This window comes from Alligator mississippiensis, chromosome 7, assembly GCF_030867095.1.
Source record: "Alligator mississippiensis isolate rAllMis1 chromosome 7, rAllMis1, whole genome shotgun sequence".
NCBI classification, from domain to species: Eukaryota; Metazoa; Chordata; order Crocodylia; family Alligatoridae; genus Alligator; species Alligator mississippiensis.
In genome coordinates, this window is record NC_081830.1 from 1,038,687 (window position 1) to 1,053,059 (window position 14,373).

The 14,373-nt window shown below is 53.0% G+C and overlaps 1 protein-coding gene across 2 annotated transcripts; it reads right to left on the reverse strand.

The window, feature by feature from the left end:
- Positions 1-1,136: 1,136 nt before the first annotated feature.
- Positions 1,137-14,323, reverse strand: LOC109282365 (NACHT, LRR and PYD domains-containing protein 1-like). 2 transcript variants are annotated; one of them, XM_019484135.2, is made up of 3 exons: positions 4,767-4,938; positions 3,110-3,169; positions 1,137-1,663 (listed from the first exon to the last, which is right to left on the reverse strand). In XM_019484135.2, exons 2-3 carry the CDS (start codon positions 3,123-3,125, stop codon positions 1,404-1,406), a joined length of 276 nt encoding a protein of 91 aa, XP_019339680.1. In that variant the 5' UTR covers positions 3,126-3,169; positions 4,767-4,938; the 3' UTR covers positions 1,137-1,403. The 2 variants fall into 2 exon arrangements, with proteins under 2 accessions (XP_019339680.1, XP_019339679.1); XM_019484134.2 differs by lacking the exon at positions 4,767-4,938 and adding an exon at positions 14,031-14,323 and having other exon boundaries at positions 1,140-1,663.
- Positions 14,324-14,373: the final 50 nt, after the last annotated feature.

A 14,373-nucleotide genomic window follows, 5' to 3' on the forward strand; every position in this document is an offset into this window, starting at 1 on the left:
CCTCCCCCATTTCCCCTACTGTGTTCATATCCGCGTTTCCCTGTCCGGTGCAGGGAGGCAGGAACAGCCTCATGGTCCCAGGTAGGGCTGTGCGAAGCTTCAGGTGGTGATTCGATTCGGAGGAGATTTGGCCTGGTTCAGTGGCCGAATCTCCAAATCCAAATCGAATCAGGTGACCAATTTAAAGGTCCAAACCGATTCGAAGCTCTCCGAATCTTCAGAAAAGATTCGGAGAGCTTTGATGATTCGGAGAGCTTTGATGATTCGGGCTCTTCCATGAGCCCCATAACCCCCCTCCACTCCCCCAGCCCCCCCATGGATGCGCCGCCCAGGCCAGTTTCAGCCCTTTAAGAAAAAAAAAATGAGGAAAGCCCTGGGACTCTGCTCCTGTGGGGGTCTCGGACCTTTGGGGCTCATGCAGAGTCCTCCACATGGCAGGGGGCAGTGGGGGGCAGCAGGGATTGCCTTCTGCCAGCAGGAGCAGTGAGTGCAGGGTTTTTTCAGTTTTACTTTTTCTTAAAGGGCTGGAGCTGGCCTGGGTGAGGCTGGGGGGCTGACAGGAGGGTCGGGAGGCTCATGCAGAGCCCCCCAGGCAGCGTGGAGCAGTGGGGGGCAGCAGGGATTACCCCCTGCCCGGCAGCACCCGCTGATCAGGGGCTTTTTTTTTCACTAGTGCCAGGAGCTGGGGCAGCAGGGGCAGCCATTGCTGGGCTGTGGGGGTGGGCCTGGCCTGGCTGATTCGGAGATTTGGCCGAATTGAATCGGGACAGTGATTTGAATCACTGAACTGAATCACTGAATCGGCCCCCGAATCGGCCAAACCCAAATCCAAAGTGAATACTAGCCGCTTCACACAGGCCTAGTTCTAGGCCAGAAGCTTCTGTTAGGCAGGGGCTTTTGGTTGCGGGGCTGGGTGGGGCAGGGCTGGGCGGGCCTTGCTGCTGGTTCCTGCTGCCGGCTCCCCCTGAGTCCTACTGCCCCTGGCTCCTGTCATCTTTGACAGGCAGCCAGGAGCAGATGAATATGACATTTTTTAGGGGCCCCGGATAGAATGGCCTGACCCGCAGGCCATATTTTGTCGGCCCCACCGCAACCCTTACCCCAATCCCAATTCATCAAAATATGAGACCTTCTCTCATTTGCTTCCCCTTTATTGCTTGGTTAAGTCTTTCCTCCATCTTTAACTTCACCCCTCACAGGGGCAGCCTGATCCCTTCACCCTTCCTCCCCCCCACCCCATTTCTCTTCCACCTCCCATGAACTCTTTCTTTCCCAGTTACACCTTCCTTCCCCACCCTCACTGTGCCCGGTCCCACTGGGAGCCTGTGCTCCAAACTCCATGCAAGCACTAAACCGCTTGACATTTGTGCAGGTTTCAGAGTAAGGTGTAACAAGCCCCTCTCTTAACTTCCCCGCAGCTTCCGAATGAGAGGCTCATTATATTTCCTCAGTGCCTCGTAGAGCTGGTCCTTGCTCTCCTCATCCCAGCCTGCCACATAGTCGTACAACTCGCGCATCTGCTCCTGCTTGGTGCTCTTGCTGCGGATGGTATCGTACTGCTCCTGGCTCAGGACCCCGTTGTCAAAGAGCTCATCAATGACTTGGTTCACCTCCCTGGTCATATTGATAAGGTCCTTTCGGAAGCTGTTAATAAAATGTCGCTCTGGGGAGATAGGAGACAGCCATTATGGTCCAGCCCTTTCCCAACCATTAGTGCTAAGCAGCACCTTCTTCCTGTGGAGGATCCCAGGGCACTGCCCAACCCCTGCCTTTTTCTGGGAAGACCCCAGCACCTGTGGCAAGGCACAAGGAGAGGGGCAGAGAGCAGGGAATTATCTCAGTAGCAGGGGAAGGGCCAGGAGACAACTGACTGCAGGGCAGGGAGACAAGGCCAGGTCATTAGACACATTAGATAGCTCGCTCATAATGTGTACAAGTGCCCCTCGTCTTCTCACCACTCTTCTCATGGTACTTGCAGGAGAGAACAGGGAGCACGAGAAGCAGAACAGCACAGCAGAGCTTTACCCCCACCAGCCTAGCAACCCATGTCCAGCAGAGCCCCTGAGCCAAATGCCCCAGCAACGCCCGGGTTCAGCTTCCAGAAGAGGCTGAGGGAAATGGACTTATTTAGTCTTCAGAAGAAAAGACCAAGGGGGGATTCAATAGCAGCCTTCAACTCCCTGCAGGGTAGATGCAAAGAGGATGGAGCTGAGCTGTTCTCAGTGTGGGCAGCTGACAGGACAAGGACCAATGGGCTCAAGTTGCAGCAATGGAGGTTTAGGTTGGATATTAGGAAAAACTTGGTCATGAAGAGGGTAGTGAAGTGCTGGAACAGGTCCCCCAGAGCGGTGGTGCAGTCTCCATCCTTGGAGGTGTTTAAGACCTGGGTACACAAAGCCTTGGCTGGGATAGTCTAGTTCAGGCTGGTCCTACTTTGAGCAGGGGGTTGGACTAGATGTGACCTCCTGAGATAACTTCCACCCCTCGTTTTCTATGATTCCTTGATAAAATGGTTCATCCCGGGACTAGTGTGACATCTATTCCTTGTCTCAGTGGGCCGCCATTTTAAGTAGGCCTTTCAGTTCCCCCTTTAAGTGGTTTTGTTCTCTCTGGGCTCTGCCACACGTCCAAATGCAAGCTGGATACAAACCAGCTAGAATGTTGTTCCACATTTTCAAGCGCTCACTTTGTGGCTCTTGGCTGTTTTTGTAGCTGGATGGCCATTTGCATTGCGTGATAATTACTTTGCCTAGTGACACCTAGATCATCCAAACTCTCCTTGAAGACTTCTAGTGATGGAGATTGCACGACTCAGGTGTCTATTCCACAGCCTCCCTGCTCTACCAATGTAGAAGTGTTTCCCAAGATCCAACCTAAACTGACATGGCTGCAACTTCAAGCCATTGGTCCGCAGGGTTGGGGGTTAGGGCTCTGTCAAGGAGCCTCGGGGTTTTAAAGCCTTTGGGTGAAAAAGACATGGGGCTTCCAGTTTATCTGAGATTGGCTGTTCCCTCCATGTGGGTCTGTGACCACGGACATCAGGCTAGGGTGTCAGCACAGTCTCCAAGGTGCGACTGCCATCTACAGAGTTGCTTGTCATGTGACTCACCTGCCGGGTTTGCCATGTTATTAGCAGCTCTTCGTGGAAGCTGATTGCTTCTGCTACTGTCTGCAGGAGAGAAAAAGAGCAGACCGGGTGTGAGAGACCGGGCGGATCTGGGGAGGGGTGGGGGCGCCTTCCTGCCTGCATGCACACTTTGACTCCAGCTGTACCCAAACTTTAATACCAGCTGCCCAGGAGCAGCAGTGACATTTCTATTCAGGCAGCGCTGAGAGAGTAGTTGTGATCGACCTGATTCCTGCTACTCTCTGCACTCCATAGGTGTTAACCAGCCTCTGTCCTTTTCATAGCCTTGATTTTCCACTGGTCACGCTACCCTTTCTTCTGCCACATTGCTGCCTTGCTAACCCTGGGAAACTAATCTCTCATCCGTTTTATAGATGGTTTCTAGTTCCAGCTAAAAATCTCCATTCTCCTCCTTTTAAGTCTACTCAGGAGTGGAAAAGTATAAACCTTTGGCAACTCCTACTTTATAGGTCCATGTTTTAGCTTGCTTTTCAGTCTGCCTCTTTCATCCCCACTCAGTTCAAATCTGCTTTTGTGTTTGAGTTGCGTTCCTGCTTGTCCCTGCCCCTAAATTAATGGTTGGTTAAATGTCTGGCTCTTGTTCAGATTCATCAAACAAAATCTAGTCTTCCTGAACCATTGTTTCCAGACGACATGGACATGGACATTTGAGCAATCTCGTGCTGTCCTGGGATAAAATGGTTTATCTCAGGACTAGTGCAATGTCCATTGCCTCATTGGGCCCCTTTTTCCTCTCTAAGTGGTTTTGTTCTCCTCGGGCAGGCATTTCTAAGAAAAGCGTCCCACCTGTTGTCTCTTCTGTGAAATACGAGACCCATAACCAGAAGGAAATACAGCTCCACCCTGCTTACCATACAAACAACTACAAGGCCAGCAGCCTATTCTGACTTTTCTCTGGGCATAATCTGCCTATAAAATGAACTTTTCCAAACAGGAGATTGTACCACACTTTCAGCTCTCCTATGAAACATGAATTTTCATTCCTACCCAGGAGAACTTGTACAGTCTTTTCTCCGATGCTTGAAGAAGGGTGCTCGTGCCCAAAAGCTTGCAATTTTTTTTTACAAAAATCGAGTTGCTCTAATAAAAGAGATGACCTCTACGACGAGTCCCGATTGCTTTTTCCCCTAGACCAATATGGCTACAACCCGGATACCCAACACAAGAAAAGCCACGGTGCATTAAAACCACGACTGTAACTATATCCTAGTTTCCACATGCTCCCTTTGATTAAGACCTATTTCCCAAAGCAAACATCCAATATTGGCCAAAAGTTTGATGTTAAATCAGTCCACGTGACTGCATCTCACCTACCTCGCACCGACTGTTTGACCCTCACTGCCTCACACTTGCATTTCTGAATGAAGGCATAGTTCTCAAAATAGGCCGTCAATTTATAAATGTGTCTCATGCCAAACCAGTGTACTCTCCTGAAACTCCCACCTATTGTGCCCAGTGGTCTCTGATCTTCACTGTCTCCATAAGCAGCTATTTATTAGGCTCCATTGTTTAAAAAACTACTGGGAAAGGGTGTTCTGCAATCAGCTTCCTAGAGGTTTCTCATCAGTCAATGCCCATCCTATTTGATTTCAAACTCCTACATGGAGAAACCTCTTACCAATACTGGGGTCCTGTTCTCGGGCTGTGCATGCAAGCCAATGTTTGTCAGCACCTCAAGGGTCGCCTCCACCGTGTAGTCCTAAGATGGGGGTCCCAAGGCCCATGCTGAGGCCTGGTAGGTTGCGAAAGGCTTCCAGTGTGTAGTTTGCCCGTCACTTCCGGGAACTTCCCATGACATGCCCATCCCACTTCTAACCGACTTTTGGCCCATAACTTGCCCGTCACTTCCCATCTCCAGTATGTCAGTCTGCTGTTTGCCAGTCCGTGGTCTAAAAACGGTTCCTAAGAGGAACTGATGAGCAGGTCTGGGAGGTCCAGCCGGTCGGCTTTTTCCAGCTGGGGCTGGGGGAGCTGCGTGCAACCCCAAGTCCTTGAGTTTGTGCAGTGTCCAGGAGACCTCACATCTGCGCAATGCCGCTGGCTCTGCAAAACGCCCCAGATGTGCTGTGTAACGAGGGCAGGGCCCCTTGCAGGAAACGAAGCTCGCTCTGTTACGTGCTTCTTTCCTTTTCAGGCCACGTCCATGTCTCTTGGACAAGAAAAAGAGCTGCAAATCAGCGGTCCCTGATCTCCTAGAGGGCCCTGACACTCCAGCTGTGCTCACATCTGGGTCCACAGCCTTTATTAGACTCCCTTCACCCCTCCTCAACCACAGGTGGATGATCCAGGCTGACCTGGACAGGCTCAGCAAGTGGACGGATGAGAATCTGATGGTGTTCAACGCCGATAAATGCAAGGTTCTCCACCTTGGGAGGAAAAACCTTCGGCATCTGTATAGGCTCGGCAGTGCTACGCTGGCTAGCACTATGGAAGAGAGAGACTTGGGGGTCATCATTGACCACAAGATGAACATGAGCGTGCAGTGCGATGCTGCGGCTAGTAAAGCGACCAAAACGCTGGCTTGCATCCAGAGATGCTTCTCAAGCAAATCCCGGGACGTCGTTCTCCCCCTGTACTCGGCCTTAGTGAGGCCGCAGCTGGAGTACTGCGTCCAGTTTTGGGCTCCACAATTCAAAAAGGATGTGGAGAAGCTTGAGAGAGTCCAGAGAAGAGCCACGCGCATGATCAGAGGTCAGGGAAGCAGACCCTACGATGACAGGCTGAGAGCCCTGGGGCTCTTTAGCCTGGAAAAGCGCAGGCTCAGGGGTGATCTGATGGCCACCTACAAGTTTATCAGGGGGGACCACCAGTATCTGGGGGAACGCTTGTTCACCAGAGCGCCCCAAGGGATGACGAGGTCGAATGGTCACAAACTACAAGATCGTTTCAGGCTGGACATAAGGAAGAATTTCTTTCCTGTCCGAGCCCCCAAGGTCTGGAACAGCCTGCCACCGGAGGTGGTTCAAGCGCCTACATTGAACACCTTCAAGGTGAAACTGGATGCTTATCTTGCTGGGATCCTATGACCCCAGCTGACGTCCTGCCCTTTGGGCGGGGGGCTGGACTCGATGATCTTCCGAGGTCCCTTCCAGCCCGAATGTCTATGAAATCTATGAAATCTATATCCCAGCTCTGAGCTTCTGCTGCCTTTTTGACTGGAAAACATTAACCTGACGACGGGGAAGGGACGCTTGCCAGCTTTGATTCCTGGCCCGGACGGGGTGTTGGGACTCTCCCACTCAGGCCTTTTCAACGGCAACGATTTCTCAGCTTCTGGGGCCCTGAAAAGGAGCAAAGCTGGGGTTATCAAGTGCCTCTCACTTGGCCTTTTTTCAGCTGCCGTGTGCTGACTTCTGTGGCTTGTGGTCCCGGCCTGGCTTCCTCCCCAGAGCTGCCCTGGGGAAACAAGCAAGACCTGTCCTCGCCCCTTCCAATCGCTTTCATGTACACGCCACGATTTTTGCCCTTTTTGCCACGATGTGTTGCAACTGCGTGTATGTTCGCACGAGCGGGTCTTCCCGACGCTTTAAAAAGTCTCTCTTGTGCATTAAATTAAAACTCCTCGGACACAGCAGAGTTTGAATTGAAGTGTTGCAGCCATGGATTTGTCGCATGCAAACACAAAGGCGTTCAAAGATGTGTAATGAGCCTCTTTGTCCACCAGATGGTGTGCAACACTCTCTCTCTGCACGTGGGCACACCGAGACAAACCCACTCTCCCTGCCGTGAACATGGGCGTGTGCACGCACAGACACGTGCGCACACACAGACCCGCACACACACACACAAACGCGCACACACAGAAGTAGACACATAGATGCACAGACGTGCGTGCACAGGCACACAGATGTGTGCATATGCACAAAGATGGGCACACACACAGATGTGCACAGTCACGCGCGCGCACACACACACACACATACACATACATGCACGCATGTTGGACTTCTGGAGAGGGGACTGACTACGAGTTGCCTTACGGGACCCCCTGCTCGCACCCCCCAGCACGAACACTGCAGTGCCTCTCACTCCCAACCCGTAGTTCCTGCCCCACAGGCCACACTAGTGCCCCTTACTCCCGACCCATAGCCTGCAACTACCCCAGCCTGCTGGTGCCCCTCACTTCCAGCCATCTTGGCTACATTTCATGGAGATGGGGGATTTCTCCCCACTTGGCTCCCGTGACCCTGGGCTAAGGGTAAATGAGCCTCGGGGGCATCTAAACCCCAAGCCCCCTGGGCTTGGGCCTGCATGTAGCATGACTGCCAAGGGATTTGGGAGCAGTGAGCTTCCTATGCTCCCAAATCCACTGCAGGCCCAAGCCTGGCTGAATAATTTGGGGTGGAGGATACTGGCCGGTTGTAGCGTGACATATGGTTCTTGAATTATTGCGTGTTGCTCCATCCCAGGGATTCAGCACTGATTCAGCTGACTAGATGCAGAATATGAAAATTTTTCCAAAAAAGAAATGTAAAAAGCGCCCCGACAGATAAAGGATGACTGGAAAAGAGGATGTGTCCAGAGTATGCGCGTGTAGACGTGGCACAAAGTCGATTCCATCGGGGCACAAGACGCGGGTAAACTCCCAGTGCCGTTTTTGGGGTGTGGAGGGTGTGCAGCAGGGCTGGGGAAGGGGATTGGGGGACTGGTGACCCCCAGGATCTCGCCCCTGTCCCCTTTCCCCCTGCGAGATAGATGCGATGGACAGGGAGCTGAGGCAGCTGAGAAATTAGGAGCTGAGGCTGTTTGGGGTCAAACGCACCATGTACAAGCGCGAGGACGAGCATCAGCCATGGCTGCGGGTGAAGGAGCAGGAAGCAGAGGTGTGGGATGCTGTCCCTGTGTGGCGTGCCCGCTTCCCAGGGCCCGCGGCCTGGTTGTGACTCCCAATATTGTCCGCATGCCCAGGAAAGATGTAGAGAGACAACTCTGGTGTGCCTGTGGTAAGAGGGCTGGCATGGGGGCAGCAGCGGGGTCCCCCCAGGCCCCTGGGCAGCTGGAGGGGAGGCCAGGAAACATGGGGGTGTTGGGGTGGTGGAGCAGGGAGTTTGGGAATCAGGGCTCTTGGAGCATCCTTTCTACCCCTCCTCTCCCCGCTCTATCCACCTATTCATCCCCCACTCTATCCATCCATCCACCCCATCCATCCATCTACCTGCCACTCTATCCATCCATCCACCCCGATCTATCCATCATCCACCCCCACTCTATCCATCCATCCATCCATCCATCCATCCATCCATCCATCCATCCATCCATCCATCCATCCATCCATCTACCCCCAATCTATCCGTCATCCAGCCCCCACTCTGTCCATCCATCCACCCCCCTTCTATCCATCCACCTCCAATCTATCCATCCATCCACCCCGATCTATCCATCATCCACCCCCACTCTATCCATCCATCCACCCCCCTTCTATCCATCCACCTCCAATCTATCCATCCATCCACCCCGATCTATCCATCATCCACCCCCACTCTGTCCATCCATCCACCCCCCTTCTATCCATCCACCTCCAATCTATCCATCCATCCACCCCGATCTATCTGTCATCCAGCCCCCACTCTGTCCATCCATCCACCCCCCTTCTATCCATCCACCTCCAATCTATCCATCCATCCACCCCGATCTATCCATCATCCACCCCCACTCTGTCCATCCATCCACCCCCCTTCTATCCATCCACCTCCAATCTATCCATCCATCCACCCCGATCTATCCATCATCCACCCCCAGTCTATCCATCCATCCACCCCGATCTATCCGTCATCCAGCCCCCACTCTATCCATCCATCCACCCCCCTTCTATCCATCCACCTCCAATCTATCCATCCATCCACCCTCCGCTCTATCCATCATCCACCCCCACTCTATGCATCCATCCCCCATGCTGCAAGACATCTGGCCTTTTAAATAAAGGAGGAAATAACAGAGAGAGCATCGTTTCCTGGAAGGGGCCCAGCCCTTCTCGTTAGAGACAGCAATTCTCAGCGTTTTGCAAAGACGCCTTCTGTGCTGGCGGCATAACGAAGGGACCTCCCGGTCTCTACCCTGGAGGACCTCAGGGAGGGCCAACTCGAGGACTTTAGGTCTGCACTCAGCTCCTGGTGAAGCCGGGATACAGAAAAATCAGGATACAAAAAACCCGACTGGCTGAACCTCATGGACCTGCGCGTCAGTTTGTTGCGCAAGGACTTTGCCTTGGATGTGAGGCTCAAAAAACTGCAAAAACACCACTTGCTCGGTGTGGCCGAAGACCTTGCCGCTGATATTGGTAAGAGACTTCCCCGTGCAGGGAAAGGGTGATGCCACAGCATCAAATATATCCGGCTGGGACGGACATCTTTTTTCTTTGGGGGGGATCTTATCTTGGACCCACCCCACGGTCGAGATCAAGTCAGCCCGGTTTCCCCATGAAAAGGGGGCGCTTGAACAAGTTATGCTGTTATGAAATGGGAGGAAAAAGAGAAGGGCATTGAGGATGAGGATTGGGATGGAGGGGCATCATGGGAGGAGGCACAAAAGGGTATCTATATACATGCTGTAGGGTGGGTGGGGGTTAATTATGTCACCCTTCGGCTGAGCACCTGTCAGCAGCAACAAGGGCCGGGTTCAATCTTGGCCTGCTAAATACATTTGCCCTCAGCTCGAGCCCCCATCCCTGGAAAGCACTAAATGCATCACGAGGGTGTCCAATACAACCGACAACCCTTCCCTTGCAAGCAGGGTCAACCCGAAACCCACATTTATTATGAAAAAGAAAAGCAAACCCTAACTATACCCTTTTAAAACACTATGAAACAAGGTGTCTAGGTGGCACCTTACCCATGCCCAAGCAGTCTCAGATTTGGGGCTTTATACCGTGGCACCCCTACACCTGCCCATCAGCAATGGGATGGGGATCGGGGCCTGCACCAGCGAGTCCTATGTGCTGCCACATGGGTTCACTGTGCCAGACCCACCTTGGCTTGGGCCTGAACGACAACCAGCCCCTCAACCGCTGCTTGGTTGGGGCACTAACTGAAAAAGGGACAAAAGGAGGCCCAGGCCTATCTCGCTGAGCCTGAACTGGGCAGCAATAGCCGGCCAGGCCTATACTGCACTGAACAACAAGTAGCGCCTGGCTCCACCCCTGCTAGGTATCACCCTGGCCCAAATTTGCCAGCCAAACATATAGCTGGGGTTCAGCCACGCACAGCTAGGTTGAAATGCGATAGTTGTGAAACAGCAAAAAGGCCCGGGCCTGTGACTGCAGTCTGGATATCTAAGGCGCTTGTACACGTGACAGAAATCACCCACTTTTGTGGTTCGATTGCATCACGCTTTACATAAATGGGTTGTTTTTGTTTTTTTGCAATTTAAATGAATGCAACACCACGCACACTTGGGGTCTTGTGTGGTAAAGTGTGTTTTGGTGTAATGCTGTTGTGTACCTTGTTTTTGCTTTATATCGCACCTTTTCTGGGACTGGAAGAAGATGGCGTCCCTTCCCCCTCGTTGTGTCCAGGCCATTGTCTTAACATTCGCTCCAAGGGACCTGTGGGACCAGTTTCAGAGTTTTTTAGGAGCTGGAAGGGACCTTACAGATCATTGGGTCCAGCCCCCCTGCCCTGGGGCAGGAAAGACCACTGATTTGGTGACTCTGGCCACTTCACCTGGAGCGCTGACCACCTTTGAATCAATTGGTCTGCATTAGCAGTGTCCAAACGATGCCATTTCTGGTCGGGACCAGGTGATGATGTCAAAAATATGATTTAAGGGTCAGGCTACCTGGCTGGGATGATGCCATGAGTGTGCCCTTCCCTAGTGTAGACCGACCAGGAAAGGGGTCCTGGCAGCTACCGGCCGTGCAGGTCTTGAATGGGATGATGCCATGAGAGTATCCTTCCCTTCTGCCGACTGACCAGGAATGGGGTCCTGGCAGCTATTGCCCCCTGCATTGGGGATTGTAGTGTCTTGGCCTGGTGGTATAGCTGGGATGACATGTCTGGGCTGCAGCCACAGTCCTGGGCCCTTTTTGCTGTTGCATTTCAGCCCGCTGGTATGGGACTGAACCCCAGCCATATGTTGGCTGGCACATTTGGGCCCTGGCACTTTTTGTCTATCCAGGTCTCAGTGCTGCACAGGCAACCCCCACACTTAGCACCTTTAATTTGTTCCCCAAAAACAGCATTAAACGGAATAGCATTAAATGAAATCAGTTTTCCCAGAAGAATTCATGTAAATATATATTTGCTACCAGGGCACCCAGCAGCAGCAACATGAGCACCTGGTAGCTCAGGACCAGCTTTACCAGTGCCAAGCCATTGCTGCCTGCCTGGGCCTGGGCCACAGAGGTGGTGCTGTTGGTCCCCTCTATGACAGGCGGTGGAAAAGTGGGGGTCACAGCCACAGTTGTGGTCACTCTGGGTGGCGGGAGTGGGGGGTGGTGGTGTCCAGGCCCCCCCAGTGCTGGAGTAATAGCTCCGCTGCGCCTGGCCTGGGAGCGGGGTGGGCAGCTATATAGTGTGGGTGGGCTAAATTGCACAACGAGGCTGCACACTGCTGACACGCAGTGGCGTGGGCAAACACTCACTGCTGCCAGCCATACAATGCCCATGAACGTGACAGCAGAACTCGCTGAGCGCTATGTGGAATCAGGTGTCAATCCAAAATGAGCACTTCTGCAGTTTGGCTTTTCTGCAAGTCCTCTCGCACTTTCCTGCCCCGGCAGAGCTGGGATTAGGACTAGAAACGTTGGGGTGTGATCTGATCTTTTTGGCTCTTTTTGTAGCTGGATGGCCATTTTTATGGCGGGAGAAGTCCTTTCCATGTGTAGCCAAACTAAATTTATTGCACGATTATGTGGTATGTGTGTGGGGGTGGATAGATAGATAGATAGATAGATAGATAGATAGATAGATAGATAGATAGATAGATAGATAGATAGATAGATAGATAGATAGCAGAGCTGTGCAAGGCTTTGGACACAGCTTCGGATCTGGAGAAGCTTCGGACTCTTTGGGGTCCGAAGCAGGACATCCGGGTCGAAGCGCTGCCTCGTTCAGCTTCCCGAAGCGCTTCGGAGCCACCTTGGAGATCCGGCCATAGGGTATAATGGGGAAACAATAAACTATCTATAACTTTGTTGTTTTGTGTCCAATTTGGATGAACTTTTCAGGGATGGTAGACTCTGCAGAGAGCATGAAGCCTGCCAAGTTTCAAGAAGATCGGTGCAGGGGTTTGGGGGGAACTGCACCGCAAGCTGCAGACAAGCAAAACTGGTGCCATGGGTGACCCTGTGCGTGTCCAGGCGCAGGGGGTGACAGCTGCAGGGATGGTGGCCCCTGCTGCGGCCACGAGGCCGGCCAGCTGTTGAGGAGATCAGTGCAGGGGGGCTCTGGAGCCCTGCAACCCTAGCTGTTGACGGACAAAACTGGTGCCAGGGGTGCTTGGGGGACTGACTTGTCTGTCTTGGGGCGGGGAGGGGAGACACTGCTGCAGGCCTGGCTGTAAGCTACTGTTCCCAGTTACCAATCAGTCATGATTCACTCAGGGGCCCGCTCAATACACAGGACCTAGCTAATGTAGCCAGTTAATTGCCATCAATTAGCACCTACAAAACCAGGCTAAGGAGAGGAAAGAATCAATACAGGCAAGCGACTGCCCCAAGACAGACACGTTCAGCCCCACAAGCACCCATGGCACGAGTTCTGCCTGTCAGCAGCTAGGGTTGCAGGGCCTCAGACCCCCCTGCACCCATCTCCCCCACAGCTGGCAGGCATCGTGGCCACAGCAGGGGCCACCATCCCTGCAGCTGTCACCCTGCTGCGCCTTAACACATGCAGGGTCACCCGTGGCATGAGTTTTGCTTGTCTGCAGCTAGCGGTGCAGTTCCCCCCAAAGCCCTGCACTGATCTTCTTGAAACTTGGCAGGCTTCGTGGCCTTGGTAGGAGATACCAGCTCCGCAGTCTTGACCCCCCTGTCTTGTAACACGTAGATGTGGCAGGAGTTTTGCTTTCAAGAATTAGAGGTACAGTTCCCCCAAAACCCCTGCACCGAACTTCTTAAAACTTGGCAGGCTCTGCAGCCTCACCAGGGGCCACCACCCCTGCAGTTTGCCCCCCCTGCATTGTAAGACACAGACATGACATGAGTTTGGCTTTCAAGAATTTGGGGTACAGTTCCCCCCAAGCCCCTGCACCAACCTTCTTGAAACATGGAAGGTTTCATGCCCTCAGCAGAGGCTACCATCCCTGCAAGGTTCATCCAAATCAGACAAAAAACAACACAGGTATAGATATTTCATTGATTCCCCATTATACCCTATGGCCGGATCCCCAAGGTGGCTCCAAAGCTTCGGAGCCGCTTCAGCCAGATCGAGGTGGAAACCCAGTCTGAAGCTCCGGAGTGGATTGCAGCCATCCGAAGCGGATGGATCCGAAGCTGGATTGGATCGCTGCCAACTCACACAGATAGAGTGTATGGGGCTAGATGGGTGGATGTGAGATCAAATTTCTGCCCACACAAGTGGCCGCATTTACCGCGCAGCACAGGTGTGCACATGAAGACATGCACCTGTACTGCACAGTAATTTTTGGTTACTGCGCAGCAATTTCAGTGCATGTGTACACCATCAGTGGAGACACGTAGGGGGTGCATGGGGGTGCACTCGCCACCCTGGGTCAGCAAGTTTGGCTGCAGGGGGATTGCCCCCAGTCACTGACTGGTTGCTGGAGGGGGCACATGCCCCCCCTTACTAAGGCGGCACCAGTCGCCCATGTACGCTGTGATGTCACTATACTAAACACATGACTTTGTTTGTCACTTTATCACTTATGCAAGTGCTGCAAGTGTGCACGTGTAGACGCACCCACCCAGGGAGACGGTACTCCTTACCAGAAATGGTTGGGAAAGGGGTGGAGCATGACGGCTGTCCTCCTGTCTCCCCAGGGCAGCATTTTATTGAGCGGTTTCGCTCCGTCCTGATCCAGAGGACCCGGGAGGTGAATAGCGTCCTGGACGATCTCCGCACAGACATCCTGAGCCAGGAGCAGTACGATGCCATCCGCAGCAAGGGCACCAAGCAGGAGCAGATGCGCGAGTTGTACGACCTGCTGCCGGGCTGGGATCAGGAGAGAAAGGACCGGGTCTACAAGACGCTGAAGAAACATAACGAGTCTCTCATTCACGAGCTGCACGGGAAATAACAGAGGGGCTTGTTACAACTGATGCTGCAACC

Coding starts and splice junctions, on each gene's coding strand:
- LOC109282365 (XM_019484134.2), bottom strand. CDS start 14,199: ATGGCATCGTACTGCTCCTGGCTCAGGATGTCTGTGCGGAGATCGTCC. Junction 3,170..14,030: donor CCCTTTCCCAACCATTTCTG/GTAAGGAGTACC, acceptor TCTCTCCTGCAG/ACAGTAGCAGAAGCAATCAG. Junction 1,664..3,109: donor TAACATGGCAAACCCGGCAG/GTGAGTCACATG, acceptor CTATCTCCCCAG/AGCGACATTTTATTAACAGC.